We start from the raw sequence: 21,163 nt of genomic DNA on the forward strand, positions 1-21,163 counted from the left end.
TCCTTAACGAGACAGCAAGCTCTTTGTATAGGCAAAGAAGTCACCTTTTGATTTTTTTGTATCTTTTAGTAACTACCTTGGGGCTCGAGCCCAGTCCCGGGTTTCCATGATTTCTTGCTTATTGGTTGATGGAATGGGAAGTTGGACATTGAATACAACTTTGAAACTAAATATCCTAATATTGGCAAACGTTTTGGCGGGCCTACATATCCTACACTATACTCAATATTTTCCATGGGTTATTAATCTCATTTCATTCTTAGGACAATGCTGAGAAGTAATAAGGGAAAGGAGAGTAAGCCATTGACTTCAGTAAGCAAGGTTGGAAAGTTGGTCTAGGACTCTCCTTTATCTGCATTGTCATTTGGCACGGTGTTGGATTAGAATGAGCGCACCTCAAGAAAAAAGATAAAGACCACAGCAGAGCAGTTATTATCCCAATTTATGGATGAGGAAATGAAGATTGAAGCACTAAGTGACTTGTCCAAGGTCTCGCAGCCAGCAATCTGGGAGCCAGGATCTGGACACAGATGGTCTGACCCCAGGTCTCATTATGCTAGTTGCTCTGCTGTGGTCTTTATCTTTTTCTTGAGGTGCGCTCATTCTAATCCAACATCGTGCCAAATGACCATGCAGGTAAAGGAGAGTCCTACGACAACTTTCCAACCTTGCTTACTCAGGTCAGTGGCTTACTCTCCTGTCCCTTATCACTGGACATCAGAGATGCTCACAGGGAAGCTACCCGTCTCGGCTACTTCCCCTGCCACTGACTCCTGGTGGAGGCTCCGAGCAGCAGGAAAACGGAGAAGGCAGTAAGAGGTGAAGCGAGAGAGGGGCTCAAATGTCAACAGACTGAGGAGTCAGGCCCTGGTGAATGGAGCCTGGGCTGCACAATCATAATAAAACGAGGACAGTGGTGACAGCGGTCACAGCAACAACAGTAATTTGATGCTGATTTCATGGCCCCACGAAGCCCCGTGAAGCAAAATAAGTTCTTCCTGCTTGTGACGTTGAGGAACTGACATGGCTTCCTGTGGTTCGGAGACTCCGGCCGAGCAGTGGGGCCCTCCTTACCACGTCTGAGAGGAACGCTCCGTGTAAACAGAGCGGGTCAGTGTCGTTTCCCTGGTGATCTGAGCGCAGCAATCCTTCTACAAAGCAAATACCCAGCACACTCTGTGCAGAAAAGCAATGAACTCTGTCAGGCGTTCCGGCTTTAATTATCTGGGTTGTTGTCGACAACAGAAATCGGAGTGAAAGCAAACAGCCGCTGTGCTGTGTCGGGGCCCTAAGCTCTAACTCCCTAGGGTCAAAAGATGGCTTTTACAGAGCCAAGGACTCCAGGTTCCAAGGTACAGGTGGAGAGAGGGAGGGAGGCCGCCCGTGGGGCCGTGCCCTGAGTTTTCAGCACCCTTCCCGTTAGCGCTGAGCCCCCCCTCACTCCTCCAGGCAGGGAGGTCAGCTGGTGTCAGCAGGACAGGGCCAGGCCACCCTTAAGCTCTCCTGCTGTCCTGTGAGCTGGTGACAGCCCGGCGAGCCTGGCCTCTCCTGGCTCCTCTGACAACCTTGGGGCATTCAGGAAACTTTGTCAGCCTTAGTGTCCTCATGCTAGTCCCCACCCTGAAGGATGTGAGGATTGCAAGAGCTAATCCACTTGAGGGGTCAGGCGTGCAGAAGCGTCCTGCCCACGGCAGCTTTCATTGCCCACCTGGGGCCAGGCTCCCAGACACACCCTTCTCTCCTCCTTCCCATTCTCCTGGGACCTCTCAGCCTTGCCCTCCTCTTCCTCCCGTTTCCACGGCTACTCACCTAGCTCTGGCCCCTTCCACGGCCACATTCAGTCCTGCTGTCTCCTCCAGGGTACCGGTGGAGAACCCAAGGATGTGAGGGTTGAACTTCTTCAGAATGTCTTTTAAGAGGGTGAAGCAGACAGCACAGGTGAGAGGGACGGAGTGCCGCCTCGGGGCCCAGGCATGGGGCAGGACCAGTCTGGGTCTTTTCAGGGCTGGTGGACTCCCCTCCTTGCAGATGACCTTCTCCGCCCTTGCTCAGGGGGCGGCTCTGGCCTCAGCAAGGGGTTGTCGTGGGCGTAGTCACGGTGCTTCTCTGTGTTGCTACTTACTGGGCAGTGTGGTGTGGGTGTCCAAGATGCCGTCCCCTCCAATGCTGGGGAAGAGAAGGCACATGTGCGAGGGTCACCCTGACCTGCTTCTCCATCAGTCGTCATATTTCTGAGTCTGCCCCTGACACTTGATTCCCACTACCCTCGGGACTGACATGAGCATCAGGGAGCCTCCTTGCATCTCAGGGCCAGACTGTGGGAACCCAGGCTTGTCTCTGGAGGGGTGACAGGGGCGGGGGGGAATCATTGTTGGAAAATGAGTGGAGAGCATCCTCACCTCCAGGAGACTCCTCTCCAGGACATGGGTAGGTCGCTGGAGTTGCTTGGTCTGGCTCCCAATGCTGTCTGTGAAAGGCAGAGAGAAGGCTCCAGAACTGTGCTGGGCCCAGGTGTAGGCCGAGGGGACTGGGAAGGGCCCCTGTGGCCCTGGCACACGTAGCAGTGGGGAGTTGGATTTACCTTTTCTGAAGATCGTACCAGCTTTTCTCCAGGCCACTTAATCTCTGGGTTGTCCTGACTCCCTACTCCTCTACACATAACTCATAACCAAGTCCTGGAATTATCAAGATTCTTCCTTCCCAGCCTCTCCAGCTCCCATCCCTTTCTGTCTGTCCTCTGTGCTACATTCCTAAGTGAGACTCTTGCCTCCTGTTGTAGATGACACTCTGGCCTCCCACCTGACCCCACGGTCTCCAGTGTCTCTTCCCTTCTCACTGGAGTGCCCACCTGTACTTCTGAGCCCACCTCTTTCTTCACACCCCTCCCCGCTCCCGACTCTGCCTTTCAGTGGGTCTCTCTTACCACTTGGTCAAAGCCAAACCCCATTACCAATGTTTTGAGCTCACCACAATCTGGGTTCTACTTCCCTTCCCTTGTTCACCCCCTGCTTTCTAGTCCACACAAACCTTCAGGTGTAAGCAAATTGATCTGAAGCATGAAGTCCTTGGACCAGCCCACCTAGTTACCACCCACTGCATCCTTGCTGGGAAAGCTGAACTACCCGCTTTCCAGTCCTTAAATCTCTAATTCCTCCTCTAAGACTCTTCTCAGTTTCAGCCTCTTGTATGAAGCTTTCTCTAAATGTCTTCTCTTAAAAAAAAAAAAAAGAGAAATTCCTCTTTGAAACTTACAAAGGTAATACATGTTCATTATCATTAGTGAAATGATACAAAGATTCTTTTAAAAATTAATAATCTACTGGGGCACCTGGGTGGTTCAGTCGGTTAAGCGTCCAACGTGGGCTCAGGTCATGATCTCACAGTTCTTGGGTTTGGGCCCTGCGTTGGGTTCTGTGCTGACAGCTCAGAGCCTGGAGCCTGCTTCAGATTCTGTGGCTCCCCCTCTCTCTTCCCCTCCCCTGCTCATGCTCTGTATCTCTCTCTCGAAAATAAACATTTAAAAAATGTAAAAAAATTAACAATCTACCCCCACCTTATTAATCTTGCCTCCTGCCACCTGTTCTATATCTCTCCCCCACCCCTACCCACATATACCCATCATCAGAGCTAATTAACGGTTAAGACCCTGGGGTTTATCCTTCCAAAGCTTTCTGCATGTTTATATCAAAATTTACCACATTCACACGCATATGAGGAAGTTGTTTTTCCAGAAATGAGTACCTGATTTTAAAAGGCCCGTGTGTTGCCTATATGATTATATATCTCCTTCTGTGTAAGTTGCTTAGTTTTCCAGCTTGACAAGTTTCTTAAGGATTATGACCACATCTCATACTTCCCTCAGAATGGTTAGCAGAGCATCCTGCACACAGCAATAGCTAATACAATTTGTGCAGAGAAACTACACTATATGTAGGAATTGGGCTCTCTCTGCCCCCAAAGAACACATCTGCAAATGGGGTGAGGGGGTGCTAAGTAGTGTGTAGGTAACCACCCCCCCCTCCCCCCCGCCCTGCACACACCGCTCTGTGAGTCTGGGTGGTTGGAGATGAGTTCCCTGATAAAGGCAGGCAGACTGAGATAACTATGCCATAATACACAGATAAAATGCTTAGGAACAGTAGGAAAGTGAGGACGGAGGGCCCCTCTCACGGAAGAGGTTGTGTTTGAGCAGGACTGTGGAAGGGCGGAGGGCAGAGCATTCTAGATTGCCTGGTGAGGTCTTGTGGCTGCCTGGCTGGGTTTCAGTGCCTGACACAGGTAGGTTCTCAGTACTGTCAGCTAAGTGCTGAATGCAAAGCCAGTGTGGAAGAAGTGTACATTCTACACAGGGTCTGGCTGGGTTAGGGGGTGCCCATGCCCCTCCTGGCTCAGCACTCACAGTCAATGAGTCGCCCATCGCGGCCACCACTTTGATGTCTCCTGGCCGGAGCTCATGGACTAGGGGAGACAGGAAAAAGACAGAGGATCAGGGAGACTCTTCCGTGTAAAGTAGAAGCTTAACTAGGAGTTGGAGATTCTGCTATAGTCCCTCGGGCCCCTGTTAGATTTATTTCTAGCTTAAGACTTAACAAATTTGCCTCTTCCATCCATTTGGAGCAACCAAGGCACTGAAGGTAATGGGCTTGATGGCTATCGTCCATCCTGAGAGGAACCCCATTCACTCTGGGGTAGTCCAGGAATGTGCTGGTTGCAGGAGTCTTGAGCATAGGCAGATAGGGCCCCGATCCCTGACTATACCTTCCCTACTGGGCAGGGAGGCCTGAGGGGCTGCCACTGGGACTAAACAGGGATGAGAAGTATGATCTGTGCAGATGCCTGGGTGGGTCAGTCAGCTGAGCACCTGACTCTTGATTTCAGCTTAGGTCATGGTCTCACGGTTTGTGAGCAAGCCCCACGTCGGGCTCCATGCCGGGCATCTCTCTCCCTCTCCCTCTGCCCCTCCCCTGTGCTTGCTGTCTCTCTTTCCCTCTCTCTCCTTCTCTCTGTCTCTCTCAAAAAAGTGTGATCTATGGAGAGGCCTGGGAGCCCAGCAGTGGTTGCAGGCTAGCTTTTCATGGACTGCCCAGGATTGAGATCTGTACTGCACGGGAACCAGCAATGTCTGCTCAAGGCTCCAAGGTGTATTTGTAGGGTGTCCCCCCAACCTGACACTTAGCAAAGTCCTTAACTGAAGGGGATAATGATGATATTTCCACTCACCTGAGGTGGGGACGCTGTTGGAAGGATTCCACTCTGTACACAGGAAGTCACTGCCCCAGTTCTAAAGCAACAGGAGGAAAGACAACAACACCCACGACTCATTGTGCAGGAGGGTTAGCTTTGGTCCAGGGAGAACTGGCTAAGGAATTTTTGATGGAGGCTAGAACTGTGTCCCTGTAGGGAATCACGTGTGGGCAGGAACAATTCACTGTAGATGGTCTGAGAGGAAAATCAGGAGAAACTGGGTATCTACCAGTTTGCCCAAAACACATAATGAGCAGGCACACATACGCATACTCAGTGCTTCCCAGCTCAACTCATCCACACTCTTTGTGGACCCAGCAGTCACAACAAAGGGGGGAGAAAACAGTCAAGTGCTATAGGTGGTCTCCCAAAGGAACATAGATTCGGATGCCCTAATGGAAGATTACACATAGGTTTTGGTGTTGCCGTTTAACATTCAGCCACTGGACACTGAGTACAATGCTGGGGCCACAACAATATTAGAATATTTTTAGGAAAATACCATGAAATTTTTACCATTGTAACATTCCTGCTTTCCACATATCTTTTTTGCTCGTGTGTATATATATTTTTGCATATTTAACTTAATAGCCAACCAATTTCCTGTGTGTGTATAAATTAATGCCTGTAACCTGGATGCCTTTAGTCAGACTCCCTTGTCTCTAGAATACAGAGCACATTTTCCAGGCGCTGGAGGAGGGGATGGGGTGGGAAGCACAGGGCACAGAAATGACCAGTGTCAGTACATTGAAGGAGAAAGTCTCTTCCCCAGAGTCCCCAACACTTGCACGTCCCCAGGAGGGTCTGAAGGACAAGCCCAGTGCTGAACGCATGGTAGGGCTTTGCAAACAGGTGACGACTGGGTTACTGAATCTCTGGGGGTGTGACTGCCAGAGGCTTCTGTCGCTCACCTCTTCTGTTTAGTCAGCAGATGGTAAAGACCAGCCTTGTTGAAAAGTCTCCTCTCCCGAGGGAGCAAAGATGCAACCTCTTTAAAGTATTATTTGCTTAAATCTGATAGAGTTGAGTTTATCCCAAGAGGTTGCTCTTGGGATAAATTCATCACACTGATGTGGAAATTCTATTGAAATCAAGAACATGCTTGTGTGCAGAGGACAAACATCTGGGAAAAAGCAGCTTCAACGAAGTTCTGTAGCCGGGAACCCTTTAGAAATGTCTCAACTAGCTGGTGAGCCAGAGACAAGCATGCTCCCTGCAGCCGTAACCAATGCAGGTTGGACTTTGAGCATGCTCATCTGTCACAAGGGAAGAACCACGTGCTATACCCTGCACCAGGGCACCCGAATCCCCTGGGGGTCTTGTCGGACACGGATTCTGAGTCAGTAGGACTGGGGTGGTGCTCGGGACTCGGCATGTCTAACAAGTTCCTCGGTCATGTTGATGGTACCTATCTGTGGCTACTTTATTTTTATTTTTTTAAATTTTTAAATTTTTTATTTTTGTCTGTGGCTACTTTAAATGGCAAGGTATTGAAAAAAATAACACCTTCTAGGCCTGGGGTTTAACTTTTAGCAGCAGAAGTAAAGGTTCATGAGGCTGTAAGATCCAAGAGGGCAGGCAGAGAGCTCTCTGCTCACCTCATCTACCCAGCACTTAGCATAGTGTCTGCTCCAGTCAGGAATCCGATAAGTAAATCAATGCTTCGTTGACAGGATGCAGCTGACATTTCGGTTATAGTGGATTTGGGGCCATGGTTTGTCTGGGACAAGCCTTGGTTGGGCTAATGGGAGCCTGAGAGAATCCAGAGAAGCTGGACAGCCGTTGAGACTGACATGGCTCATTCCCCAGAGCTCAGCATCTAACAGTCCTTGAAGAATTTCATACAAGTTAGCCTCAGCGCTCCCGCTGGCTTATGAAAGGTCTTCACTCACTCCTGCTGCTTTCGACCCATTTCCCACACTAGTCAGGGAGATCTTTCCACACAGTGAACCAGATTGTGTTCCCCTCTCCCAGAAGGTCCAGGGGCTTCCCATGTCTCTCCACTTGAAGCCTCATCTTCTTCCTCGGGAATTCAGATTCACTGTGACCTGGGCCCTGACAACCCTTCGGAGCTCACCATCCCACTGCCCTCCCCCTTATTCACTTGCCCACAGCCACTCCGACCTTCTGTCTCTTCCTCCAATCCCCCAACTCAGCCCCACTTCTGAGCCCTTACACTCTTAACCCTGCCTGGGACCCCGGCTTTGGCTTTCCAGATGGCCAGGGACTTCTCATCACGCGCATCCCAGCTCCTAGCTCCCCTCCTCAGAGAGGGCTGGTCTGTGAGGCTCATCAGAACTTGCCACCCCTCTCTTGCCCCTTCGCACTTTCTCAAATCACCTCCCACGGAGCCTCCCTCAGAGCTGAAACGATAGCATAGAGCTAGGTATCCGATGCCTCTTCCAGTAGATTGTAAGCTCCCTGAGGGGTGGAACCCATCTGTCTGGTCTGCTCTGTCTCTCTGGAGCAGTGCTAGGCACATCGTAAGTGCTCATTATGGAATGACCTCGAACTCCTCAAGGAGAGGACTATGTCTGATACTTCTCTGAGTTCCCTCCAGCCCCCAGCACAAGACTGGACATGTGCCATAGGTGCTTAGCTGAAACTGGTGGTTGAGCCCCCGTCCTGGTGGCTGACGGATCTTGTCTGGACCAGGCCTGCGTGGCCAAGCATCTTCAGGCCATCTTTGGAGTAAGCAGTCCCTAAAGCCACGGGCCTTGAACCTTCGGGGTTCCTCAGAGCTAGAACAATTGACTTGAATCAGACAAGCCCTGGGGACCCACCTGGATCTGTGTCAGCTTCCTGTTGGGCCCAGCCCCTGGAACTGAGGCTTTTCCCACTCAGCTTCCACCTTACCGGAAGTCTATGGCTCATCAAACCCACCACCTTCCCCTCACCCCTGCTTGAAAGGCTGAGCAGCCTAATCAGAAATGAGGTCTGTGCAAAGGTTCACGAAAGCCGATCCACTGGTACTTCGGCTAGTTGGTTGCTGATGTCAGTAAGCACTTGAGGACATGTTAGGACAAACCGGGAATTTCACGGTTCAGGAACTTTTTTTTTTTTTTTTTTTTTTTCCACATTCCAATTTCCAGTATGTAAGAAGGGTGCATTTCTGCTTAAGCTCAGACTCTGGAAAGCGTACCACACCCCGAGTCACTGGCAGGTAGAAACGCTTTGTCCCTGAGAGAGGCAGACGTGCGTCAGGGGTTACCTCAATGGCCGGCTTGGTGGGGTAGGTGTAGTTGCTGTTCCGGGGAGTTCTCAGGAAGGGCTCATTCTAAAAGAGAACAGAAACCACAGGGAGAGCTTATCTGACAGCCTCGAAGGTTACTTAGGAAAGAGGACTAACAATGCCGTCCTCTCGATTGATTTAACACGACTCGTCTGCATTTCAATAGTAAGAACCGCCTAAACTTAATTCATCCTCTGAAGGGTTTTATGTAACAGCTTTGGCAGGAGGTGCAGAGACCTCAAAAGGGTTCCCTGCATATTCTTCTCAGGGTTCTAGGGTTTGGTTTTCACTGTAGCAACAGAACGTCTATCTACCTAATCCTCAGAATGATCGCTTTTATTTCCTTTGTACCTTCTCCGACAAGAGATCTGCATTATAGCATTTTTTTCTTTTCCAGAAAGTATTGACTATCAGTATATTTTCATCTTTTTTTTTTCCCCTTGCCTCCTTTGAACTTTGTGTCTTACTCCCTTCAGGTTGGCTTCATGTACTGTGGTCTTATTTTTATTGTGAGGCAGCCTCTTCATGTCCTAACCTATTTCACAATTGGTTTTCTCCCAAGCCCGGTCAAGATCCAAGTGTATTCAGTCGCAGGTGAGGGTTAATCGAAGCAGGAAGAAGGAAGTAGGCAAAGGAGAAACAGGGGAAACACAAAGTAATGAGAAAATGTAAAAATGATAAGAAGCGAGAACAAGTTAATAAGCCTGAGACCAGGAGTTAGCAAGTGGCCTAGGGCCACCGACACTTTCACCAGACGTGCTCTGTGGAATGGTCTAAACATTTAGGTTAAAATGGGAATAGGAAAGAAGAACCAGAATGTTGGAGGAGGGGGGTCACTGGGGATCAGTTCCAGGGGTCGAAAACTGACTGCCCGTGGACTAAACTGAGCCAGAAGACGTTTTGTTTTGTTCTCCTTTATTTTGGCCTGACTGGTGTTAAAAAAGAAGGGGGGTGGGGAGGAGAGAAGGAGAGTCTAAATGCTTTAAAGGTGCATGGTCTTCAGTTCCGGCCCTCCCACTGCCTCCTGTCCCATACCTAGTCCCATCCACCCAATCGTGTTCCTGCCTGGCCTGGCCTCTGAGTTTGCAACCCCCGAAAGCCCCCATTTTACAGATGAGGAGCAACTGAGGTCCAGTACAGGGGAGGGACCTGGTCCAGGTAGAGAGCAGGCAGTGAGTGCAGAGTGGGGTCTGACCGGACAGGCCTTTCTCACAGCAGGGTCAGGCCAGTGAAAGAGCTTGTGGGTCAGGCGGAGGAAGAGGAAGTGAGGGACTCAGCAGTGGCCTTGGAGGACTGTCTGCATGTGCAACACTGCAGGCCCGGCACCGATCCTGGCTCCCCGGAACCCCCATGTGTCTCTCCCTCCTCCTGAGGCTCAGCCTTCCTAGCTGAAACATGGGCCTGATGAGTACTGAGAGCCAAGGGCAGGAAGCGTGCAAGGCCGCGGAGGGCTCACGATGGCACGTCACCATGGCTAACTGGGCTTGTCTCAGCTGATATTGTTGGCAGCCGCTGAGCATTCCCCATCTCAGGAGGGCAATGTGGGAGCATTCTACAAATAACTGACCTACGTGTGTGTAAGCGGCCCATGTGTTCAGAGCCCTGTTCTAGGTGTTACGATGAGGGGAGGGTACAAAGAGGCTCACAACCCGGTCAGGCAGAAAGCATGAGATGACGCTGTGAGGAAGTAAAGCCTCAGAGACCAGTGTGTCCAGTAAGTGCAGTAATTGCTGAAGAGTTGGCTACAGGATCTGGGGACATATGGACCTCAAGTAGGAGACTCAGTGCGTGGAGGGTCACCAATGGTTCTCCCCACCATGTCAAGGGAGACCTGACTGGGTACAGGGTCTGGGGCTGGAGCTAGCCCCACAGTGGCCAGCACAGGAACAACCAGGGGGCAAAGACTCACCCTGCCCTTCTGGGAGTCCTGAAAGGCCAACTGGAGAGTCGGTTTGGTCACATGACCCAAGGGTTGGGGGAGAGGCCAGAAAGGGGAGACTGAGTCAAAGGGGTCAGAGGTCAAGGAGACACTGGAATGCTGTGGCGAGTGAGGCCAGAGCAGGAACAATGAGAACAGGTCCAGGGCAGTGGCAGAGAGGTAGCCTTGTTTATTGACCATTGACCACATAGTGCATGCGTGAGTCACAGCGGTGGAAGGGCCTAGCTTGGAGCTGATAAGGTGGAAAAGGGACTGATTGCAGTGAGTCTGACTGGCTCTCTGAAGCTAGATCTGTAACGCCAGTAGGTAGAAAGCGAAGCTGATGGGATGCCAGCACCAGGGCGTGTGTTCTCCTAGGCAGGGCCGTGCAGAGATGGTGTGGCCTGCCTGGGGTGGCCAGTGCCAGCACAGCCACCTGTCATGAATCAGCACCGTGAGTCAGTGGCTACAGGGAAGGTCATGTTCGTCTTGGCTGTGTTACTAGGTGTGAGGTTCTTCAGGGAAGGAGTGGAGGTTTTCTTCTGTCCTGTGTTGCTCAGACCAAACGAGGAGGGTACAGTCAAGCCTAGGCACCTACCCAAAGGGGGCCTACATTCCAGGGGGCATACCTATCACATGAGGCAGGGTTTGGAAGGCTTGTCTGAGATAAGGAGAAGACGAGGGAGGGTGCGGGGGGTGGGGGTTGGTGCTAGTGACAGGAAGGAGGACATAACAGTACTATATGGAATGCCCTTGGCCTCTCTACCCAGCCCCATCCCATTCCAAACGTGCTGGTTCATGACCGACTAATCTGATTTCACAACTGGGCAGCCAGTTGAAAGGTGCGGCCTTGAGAGCATGGAAGTTTAAGTAGACGCCGTAGAGATGCCTTGGGAGGAATAGCTCAGTTATTACAGGACACATCCCACCCACAGGACGCCAAGGCCCTCCCTGCTGAGATCCTAAGGTTATAGAATTCTCTGTTGTTGTATGGTGGGAAGGGCCACAGGACGTTTAGCACACAAAGTGATGAGGATGTGAATGGAGGTGGTGGCAGGAGGAAAGGAAAAGAGGATAGGTGGGGGGGCACTAGGAAGGCTCCTATCAGATAGGGCACCCGACGTCCCACACCCACAGACCTGTGAAAACCACAACAATACAGAAATAGGGAAGTCCTAAGGATCAGACGGTTTGGGGAGACAAATATTTAGTGCCTATTTTGACATTTCTTACTCAGAAATAATTTTTTGGATGGATGTTTGTTGAGTTTGGGGTGATGGTGAGGTGGGGCAGGATTTAGAAGTCCAAAGCATTCAAAATATAATAGTGTCCCCATATGTAATTCAAAAGAGAAACCCTGCTAGGCAGCAAAGTAAATATAAGAGAACCCAGCAGACCTCTCCTTTTTCTCAAGATGAAAGATTGGTGAAATAGCACTTAACGTTATTTCAGTTTCTCTCTTTCTCTGTCCTCACCCTTCTCGGTGTCTCTCTCTGGTTCCCCGCTTTGTCGATACCCCGGCAATACGTTTAAGCTGACTTCTGGGCAACCTTACGCCACCCAGGGCACCCCAGCAGGAAACATCTCTCCCAGGTTAGAAGAACAGAACTGGAGTTTAAGAAAGGAGAAATGAAGACACGGGCTGGGGAAGTCTGGGCAGAGAAATTTAACAGAAAACTGTAGAAACCGATAAATCTGAGCGAGGGGATGTGGAGACAGAAAAAGGGAATCGAGGTGGGACAGGAAAGTGGGAGAATGTCCCCATTTGGGAAACAAGAAGAGACAGTGACTAGAAAAACAGCCCAACCATGGTGGCTTTGCCTCCAGGAATGCAGGCAGAGATGAACTTCATGGAGAAGGCGGTTAACACGGACAAAGGCGGAGAGAGGACAAGAGGAATAGGAACAGAGAGAGACCCATGTTGGTTTTCCAGCTGGTTTCTTCAAAGCCTGGAGGGGAGCCACAGCCAGCTGCCCTGGGTTAGGGGAGGCGTGGGCAGAGAGGCAATGAGAGCAGAAAGGGGACAGCGGTCGCAGTCCACAGAGCGGCTAATCAAAAGCTGGCTGGAAGATCATGTGTCCAACCTGAAAGTCTGACAGAAATCCATGGAGTGCTGTTAAGTGCCCGACCTGCCTGGCAGAATACCTCACAGTTGCCTAGGGCAGGGGGAGGAGCAGGGAGGAGGCTGAGAAAGCTCTCCAATGCTCCCATCCATCCTGGCCCCCTTCTCCCCGCTGGGTCCTGCCTGTTGCCTCTATGTTTAGACACAGCTAGGACTAAAATATGTGCTGCCTGGCCCCTGTCGGCTCGCACTGAGATGTTGGTGGACTTTTATATAGCTCGGAGGCACACGGGAGGGAGCAGATGGGCCAGGGGGACGCAGGGTGCTGCGTTGCCTGGTGTGGGGAAGCGGGGCTGGCCAACAGATGGATCCTTTCGGAATGGGTTCTGGGGTTGCCTGGCAACCGCTTCTCCCAGGCTGGGCTTCTGCAGTTCTAAGAGGCTGGCTTTGCTCTCCTCTGCTTACCAATGGCTCAGTCAGGCTCAGTCCAGAAGCTGGAGCAGAGCCCATTGTGGCCCGACGTGCCGGTTGAAGCGGCACCCTTTTGTGGCTCTTTGCCTGGTTTGGGGCAGAGAGTGGCACAGGTCCCCTTGAGGCCCATGGTGACAGAGCTCTCCCTGACACGGTACCTGGGCTCCGACCTGGTACTTAATAAATGTTTGTGGGGAGGAAGAGTGAATGACCGGTCCCTGGAAGGAGTTATTACATTCACTATGTAACGGAAAGGCAATTGACAGATCGGAGAGGATTTTCCATGGCTGATGTTCAGGATGGCCATCCGGGTTGTCAAAACACTGAAATACCTCTGGTATGGTTCACAGCCACTGCTCTGAGTCCCCAAATGCCCCATTATGTAGGTTGCCTGACCCCTCCCCTGGAAACTCCTGGACAGGCTCAGGACCTAGCAATTAAACAGTCTATACCTGGCACAGTAGGGCTCCCTCTGGGACCTCACCCCAGCCCTTCAGCAGATCTGAGGACCGGGCAGGAGGCATCCGTGTTACATCGTTTGCCTACTCCTTTGCTCCAAGCACTAGACCCAGCAACCCAGCCCTTTGCCCTCACTGCCTTCATTCTCTATGCCTCCTTCCCACTGCCCTTGCCCTCCTGATGGTGCACGAGGCTGGGCTGGGGGAGGCAGCAGGTAGGGAGCATGGGTGTGAGCTAGGGTGCCCATGCTCCCTGGAGCCCTGGTAGACACATGGGGGAGCTGCCAGTCAATTTCCTGCTCAGCCCTCAGGGCAGGAGAGGGTGAGGCCGCCAGACTCAGCAGGGAAAGGGTCAGGCTGGGTCAGGCCCTTCTGCTTTAACCACCTCCCGCCTGAGGGCCCTCTGGCTTCCGCCTTATTTGGTTAAAAAGCTGTTAAGACAGGGCCTAGGAAAGGGAGCTGAAGGCAGTGGGAACCTGCCCCCACCCTAGGCCTGAAATCAAGTTTAACAACCACTTAACATTTTCCTCCTTAAAAGGAGCCCTGAGCTAGTCCTGCCCCAGGGGCCCCTCCTCCACCAGCTCCCTGGTGCCCTTTGCCAGCTCTCCTATTTGACCCCTGGCCCTGCTGGGAGCTCCCACTCCTGGCTCTAAGACCACTAACCACAACTTCAGAGCCGCCTGGCTTCTCACGAAGGCTCCTGACCCGCAGTCAGACTTTCCCAGCGGCACCAAGCGCTGTTGCTAAAATGAGCCTTCTTGCCACACTTCTGGCTTCTTGCCCCCACCCCCACCTTCCCATGAACCCACAGCTCTCGTCCGGATCCTCTGCCTCTGCTTGGCCTGGGCTTCCCACCCCCACCACCTGCTTCTCTCATCTTGTCAAAGAAGGGCTTCTGCGCTCTCTCCTCTGCTTTCAGTTCCCAGCCACTTCCTTCCTTCTAAAGTCCTCCTGTTCACCTTCTAAAGTCCCCCTGGGCCAGGACCAGGGGAGGGCAAGGTCTAAGCTCTGGTGTCTGGAGAGGGGCAAGGCAGGTCCTCCCCCATTACCTGAGGAGGGCAGGAGAGGGATATATTTGCCATCAGGTCCAGGGTATCTGTTTTCCTTCCTAGTGGCTCAAGCTATTGGGGAAGAAAAGAGAGATCAGGTGCACTAATTTGCTGCCGCTGAAGCGAACATTCCCTGGCAGCACCTGGCAGCAGGGACAGCTCACAGCTTGGGGTCAGGGGGTTTGGCCTCCTCTCCTGGCTCTGCTGGGGGACACTGGGCAAGTGTCTCCGCATCTCCAGGACTCGGCTTCCTCAGAAACTCCTGAGAGTTGGCTGGCAGGCCTGGCGAGAGGCTGAGATAACATGGTTTACACCGCCTCGCCTAGCTGCTGGCACGTAGAACATATTGAATGAATGTGAGGGGTCTGCCTGGCGTTCCGAAGAGAGTCCCTCCTCACAGCTCAAAGCACAAAGGAGAGAGTGAAGTTGATCTGAGAATCCTAAGGACTCCGTATTTTCAGTTCTATAGACTTCTACAGTTGGGCCAGCCACTGCTCCTTTACACCTTACTTGCAAAGGGAGGCCAGGAACAGGCACCATTCTATAGGTGCTGGTGCTTTGCTAGACTAGAGCCCCAAAGCCCCAGGGATACCCCACTTATGTTACCATATTGGCCCAAAGGGCTCTGGAGAGCTGGGAGTGGAATTTCTGACTTGGGTGGATACAGTCTGGGGCGAAGAAGGATATATCCAGGTGCCCATCCTGAAAGAGAAAAATGGATTTAAGATCCTTTTGGTATGGAGGGTAAAGAGTGGGCCGCAGCTCATTGGCCTGACCCCTGGGGTTGGCCACTCGGTGCCCCCTCCCTCTAGGGAAGCTCCCAAGAGGCCTTCTACAAGGTCTGCTCACCTCAACAGGGAGATAAAAGCAATCCCACAGATCAATAGCCTTGGGTGACCCCAACCCCCCATTCTCCTTTCTGGCCCCACAATGCCACTTATTTAATGTTTTTAAAAAGCGTTATATTTATTTTTAGGCACAGTTGTGCAATGCCCTAGCCCATGCCTTGGTTGAGGGAATGAGATCCTAGTCCCTGAGGAAGTCTTGGCAAGCCAGCTAGGGAAAGCTCCTTCCCAGGCCTTGGTCAACTGGTTCCAGTGGTCTTGGTGGGGAGAGTGGGGCAGAGCTTTGGGGCAGGCCTGGGCAAAGCTGACACCAGGGCAACCAACACCCTCATCTCTCTTGAGGTGATCAGGGGCGCTCAAGGCCTCGTCCAGCTCCCCTCCAACTAGGCGAGACCCTGTGGATGGAGGCCCAGGAGGAGAGAACCGAGTCCCCACCCCAGTGCACACACAGAGCTCTTTGGCTCAGTGTGTCAGGTGGAGAGCATGGCCGGGGGGTAGGGGGACCCATTACCCAGAACCCTCCTTTATCACTTCGGTGGTCCGTGTGTGGCATGAAGTGTATAATCTGAAGTTGGATATGTTCAAATCTTGCCTCTCCGTCCCTCTTTCCCTATGTGATTGTAGGAAGGATACTTCACCCCTCTGAGCCTGTCATGTGGGGATGAAAACACTCCTCTCAAAGGTAGTTGTGAAGATTTTACTACGGCAGACCCAGGGCCTGGCACATAGCAGGTGCTTAACAAAATGGAGGTCACTATCAGTAGTAATGAAAACATCCCACATCCGGCTGCCTCTAGGAACACAGCTCAGGTGCCCAAGGAGGCTGTACGGCCAGACCAGCACCCAGAGAGTTGCCTGCCTCTTCCCCATTGTATTCACACTCTCCTGAAAGCCCTTGGCAACTCTGCCTTGAATTTCTTCTTCCTCCTCCCAGGAATCCCAACGGGGAGAACAGGGAGCGTACCGCCAGGACGGGGAGCCGGATGTTGCGGAAGAAAGGCTGCAGTACCACGGAGAAGTCCTCCCTTGTGTCATAGCGGCCTGACTCCACCAGTTCACGCATGCTGCTCTGTGGGTACACGCGGGGTGCTTTCAACACAGGCCCTGGGGGGCCCGAAAGCCCAGTGGGGGAAGCAAGGGAGTGGTGGGTAGCATCCCTGCCCCCATCTCCCCGCATGAGGGGGTGACTCAGCCCTTCCCTCAAGAGCACAAACACGTGTGACTGCAAATCTCTTTCCAGAGAATTGGAAACCGGTTGGTTCGCCTTTCTTTTAAGGGAATTGCAAAATCTGAAGAGCCAGACAGGAAGTCCCACAAGGAATAAAAACCTGAGCAGGGTCTCCAGAAGGCCACAGGCTCAGGGCCTCTAACCCCCCTGTTTGTGGTCTGCCTGGTGAGGAGGGGGAAAGAACGGGGGAGGGACGGGGGCAGCTGGGCCTCCAGGGTGCAGGGGAGGAAAAGGCCCACTCATGGAGAACCTAGAACTACTGACCTCTTCAGGCCGAGCACGGGGTTAAGCCACCGAGGGCAGCTGGGCCACAAGGGCGTTGTCACCTGGATCCCTTTGGGATGACTCTAACCGAGGTGCTTGAGACACTTCGGCGAGGTGGGACAGAGGAAGGGGCCCAGATGGTGATGTCCTCAAACCTCGAATAGCTCTTCCCTTCCCCAAGCACTGGTGTGTTGACTGAGTAGGGGGAGGGCAGCCCGGATGGTGCCTTTCTTGGTCTCACCTGGTAGGCTTGGGTGATGGCCTCTAGCCTGGCCAGCTCTTGGGAGCTCTCCCGAGGGGTCAGAACGCAGTTACACAAAATGCTGCACAAAGAGGGGGAGGCAGGGGGACCCGGAGCTGAAGCTCTGGTCAGAACTGGTTCTGTTCGCTTGAGCCGCCCCCCCCCACCCCCCTTAGGAGCACATGTGTCCCTCGGCTCTGATGCCTGTTCTCAGGGGCAGGTTCCCGGCCTGACACAGGGACTGGACAAAGTCCAGTGAGTGAACTGGACGTGAACTGAACGTGGCATGTGAGTGAACACCCTCTCATACTCATAGAGAACCAGTATCTGACTGTCGGCACAGGGCCTGTGGCAAGTTATGCCGAACAAATGAATTTAGGCAATGAAAATTCAGTGTTGAATTCTTAAGAATAAAATTAAAATGCATCCTTGGTATGGGAGCCTATGTTTGGGGGCCTCTGATGCTCACACCCTCGGATACCTCCTTAATTCACACTAGTGTCTCACTGTGTCCCCCTTCACCGTGAACTGTGAATTCATAATGAGTCTGAATGAATTTCATCATGAATTATTTCATGCTCATGAAATGCACTTAATGTTAAAGCAGATATTATCTCTAAAGTACTCAGAACAGTGCCAGGCACACAGTTGGTTCTGTGAAACTATTGGTTAAGTAAATAAATGTACATATAAGGTATGAAGATGAACGAAACGTGTACCTGTGCACCTCTCACCCTGCGTCAGACACAAAACACACCCATTCTGAAGTTCCCCAATTTGCTCCTTCCCCGGAAAGGTAACCGAATTCTGTGGATCATTTCCTCACTTTCTGTTCCAACTTGACCACGTACGCATATATCCCTACACGGTTCCCCTTTTCACAGGCTGGGCTACACTGTTTCTCAAACACCAGCCTTTGTCCCAGCCCTGACCTTCTCCTTTGTGGCTCCCATGTCACAGAGGTTCAGTAAGGGGGGCTGTGTCCCCAACCTCTCAGAAGGGGGCGCTCCTGACCTAAGACCCCCTTTACAGACTTGGACACATAGACAAACCAAGTCACAAGGACCCTGAGGAGTCACCACTGTATGAGCCAGACCAGGGGGTCAGTGCTTCTCTTTCTGGGGCAGCCAGCACCTGCCTACCTGGCCTGCTGCACAGGGCACTTGTCTGGATTGCCCAGGAACACCTGTCGCATGACGCTGGGGTTCATGAAGTCCACCAGGTTGACCAGGGCTCTGGGCACCTAAGGGAAAGGCTGCAGGTGAGAGAGGGGCTCTGGGGGCTTCTCCCTCAAACTACCTTAGGGTCCTGAGAAGTGGGACTAGCTCTGGGGTCCCTACAGAACTCCAGCTCAGTTGTCCCTGAGTGGAGTCTTGGGAAGGCGTCTACACAGATGACCGCCTAGGTCCCTGCAGGCTAGGGTGCCCACATGAGCTACAGCATGAGTGGCGCCTCCTGGCGTGGGACAATATGGCAGACCGGAGTCCAACTCCTGATGGTTCAGCTCTATTCAGCCATCAGTCAGCAAGCTTCAAATGTGCTGGGATAGGTGCCCCATTTGCCATTTCCCTCTAGCCCAACCTGGACGCACGCTGCTGAGCAGGCATGAAGACTCAGCTGCCCAGAGAAGCAGGTGGTGGTTGGAGTGCCCCCCACTGGGCTGCTGGAGCGGCTTCCCCATGTCAGGGGGGTAGAAAGGGAATGAGCTCCTGGGAGCCGGACCAGAGAAGGGCTTGCTCCAGATACAGCCTACGGCTCAGAGTGCAGGGCCCAGCCTGGGAGCCACCATGCTGCTGCCCCTAGGCAATGTCCCAGGTGGTGGTAGGGGATGATTAGCACATGAGCTGCCTACTTTTCTTCAAGCCTGAGATCCTTCTGTGTTGATTCCAAATGGAATAGGCTTCCTTGGGGTAGGGCCCAAACTCTAGAAAGGGGAGGAGCCCACGCCCCTGGCTGTCTCCTTCAGGGGAGGGGGCATCTCACCTTCTTGTCTCCATCCACCTTTACCCCCCACATCCTTGAGCTGTGTCCAGCTCAAGAACCCCTTGCGGGAACCCCTACCCACCTCTCTATGCAGGATGTCCAAGGCATTGCGGAGATGGTCAAAAAATTTGGCTGCAGAATACAGGTTCTGGGAAGAGAGAGGAGGGAGGTGAGGGGCTGGTTCAGGGGAGAGGGTAGGAGGCCAGTTGAAGGCTCCCCTCCGGCTCCACGCAAAGGACTTCTTCTCTCTCTGGCCCCTGGTTGTGACCAGCTCATCGTGTCAGAATCGGAACAGTTGACTCCTTGCTGTCACCAAAGATGGGCCAGCCCGAAGACAAGCTTTAGTTTAGGAGGTGAATGTACAGGTCCTCCCTCCCACTGTGGGGGTCTACACACTTTCCACGCTTTCTGGACTTTCTGGAATTGTAAGAGGAGAGTAGAAGCACCACATCTACCACCTGGGACGTGGAGGTGGAGCCAGAAATCTGAGGGTCACAGGGTAAGAGGAGTGTGAGTGTGTGTGTGTGTGTGCGTGTGCACGCACGCACACACACACAGGCATAGCTGGACAGTCCCAGCCTTGGTTCCAGGGCCTGTTCTCAAAGAGGACCCCCAAGCCTACTGGTCAATGTCAGGAGCAATGAGTAGGCCCGGCTGCCCCCATTACCGAATCCGTGCAGTAGTCACATAAATCGCTGCCTCCAATCAGCACCGTGATAATCTTCCAGTCCTTGTGGAAATTCACTCTCTATACAGGAGGAAAATGCTTGATGATTTCCAACAAACACACAAATAATGCCACAGCTCTAGGGAATCCAGTCAACCTTCTAAGACTTCCTTGCCCACTCAAAATAATAGAATCAGAATCTCGGAGCTGAAAGAATTTTAGAGGCTGATTTATAGACCACAGAACCTTAGCATCAGGAGGGACTTTCAAGATCATTGTGATCAGTGATGACATCCCACCCCCACCACCATGGGTGTAATCTCCTCCAGGGCCTTGGATATGGGCTGTCCTACCACTGCTTAAATGCCTTTAGTGACAGGGCTCACTGTTTTCACGGCAGACCACTCCATTTGGGGACTTTAGTGGGTTAGAAAATTAGTGCTTAAAAATAACCATAAATCCGACTCACATGGTCATCTTTCATCCTCTGCACCAGAGTCTGGACTTGGCTCATAAGTTCCCTGAGAAGGAGAGGAAATCAGTCCTACTGAGGAACAGTGCCTGGATTTTTTTCCTCCTAAAGGGCCTGAACTGGAGGTTTCCATGGCATTATCCCCATTGCATGAACTGCCAGAGATCCTGAGGCTCAAGGACAAGGAGCTACTTGCCTGTTCTGAAGACTTATTACAACAAATAACCCTTTGAAAAGCCACTTGTATGTTTGTCCTAAAGCTGTAGTCAAGGGTATTGTCAACTGTCTTTGTTACTCGTGGTCTCCTTTTTAGGACTCTTCTGGGATTCCATTGATCTCCTGTGAAGGACCAGTATAGATCCTGAAACCAGATCTATAAACGTTTTAACATGCTTTCTCTTTTTACTCTGGCTGCTAGGAAGCTGAGAGTTTGACGCTCAGGCATGATAACTGTAAAAAGGCTCAGATTGACACAGCTGCTTCTTCCCCATCTTCCCACCACCAGTGGCTGTGATTTTTCTAATGTACATGTTACTTGTTCGTATGTTTTTGGTAAACTTAGTAAGATGCTTCTTTTAGAATGGGGTGGGGAATAAACATATACGGCGCACGTGCCTGGGTTGATAGATAATTCATGGAAAGACTAGATCTCAAGCACCCCAAGAGCCCCACTGGTTCAGGCCCCTGTTACAGGTGTGGGTGACATGGAGCCACAGCATGATGATCCCCTGGGACCTTCTGGTGGGTCCCTCTGTCCCCAGATGTTTCTGCTGCCCAGAAAGGTCTTCCCCAGCTGAGTGAGCAGGTTGGAAGGACGTGCCCATCAGCTAGAAGGGCGTGGGCCTGAGCAGGAAGGTGACAGTGTGATGGAGGCTCAGATGGCTGGGTCAGGAGCAAGGAAACCCGGGCAGCTGGGGCCACCAGGAGCAGGGTGAGGGGCCTCCTGAGATCATCCTGGGGGAGGGGGGTGCTGAGCATTCCGCTTTAGCTGCCTCTGGTTTCTCAATTGCATTTCCTATTAGCTCCATA

The 21,163-nt window shown here is 52.2% G+C and overlaps 1 protein-coding gene across 1 annotated transcript in view; it reads right to left on the minus strand.

The window, feature by feature from the left end:
* The window catches only part of PLB1 (phospholipase B1), a gene marked incomplete at its 5' end in the record, with an annotated part of 98,948 nt that overhangs the window by 15,891 nt on the left and 61,894 nt on the right, over positions 1 to 21,163 (minus strand). The window contains 14 exons of the mRNA XM_043604237.1: positions 1,810 to 1,909; positions 2,123 to 2,166; positions 2,400 to 2,467; positions 4,400 to 4,458; positions 5,221 to 5,281; positions 8,456 to 8,521; positions 14,435 to 14,506; positions 15,041 to 15,136; positions 16,244 to 16,348; positions 17,013 to 17,094; positions 18,155 to 18,255; positions 19,078 to 19,143; positions 19,663 to 19,743; positions 20,132 to 20,183. Of these exons, the coding sequence (XP_043460172.1) occupies positions 1,810 to 1,909; positions 2,123 to 2,166; positions 2,400 to 2,467; positions 4,400 to 4,458; positions 5,221 to 5,281; positions 8,456 to 8,521; positions 14,435 to 14,506; positions 15,041 to 15,136; positions 16,244 to 16,348; positions 17,013 to 17,094; positions 18,155 to 18,255; positions 19,078 to 19,143; positions 19,663 to 19,743; positions 20,132 to 20,183 (1,053 nt within the window). The remainder of the gene's footprint in view (positions 1 to 1,809; positions 1,910 to 2,122; positions 2,167 to 2,399; positions 2,468 to 4,399; positions 4,459 to 5,220; positions 5,282 to 8,455; positions 8,522 to 14,434; positions 14,507 to 15,040; positions 15,137 to 16,243; positions 16,349 to 17,012; positions 17,095 to 18,154; positions 18,256 to 19,077; positions 19,144 to 19,662; positions 19,744 to 20,131; positions 20,184 to 21,163) is intronic.

The sequence above is a fragment of the Prionailurus bengalensis genome, chromosome A3, assembly GCF_016509475.1.
Source record: "Prionailurus bengalensis isolate Pbe53 chromosome A3, Fcat_Pben_1.1_paternal_pri, whole genome shotgun sequence".
Taxonomy (NCBI): Eukaryota; Metazoa; Chordata; class Mammalia; order Carnivora; family Felidae; genus Prionailurus; species Prionailurus bengalensis.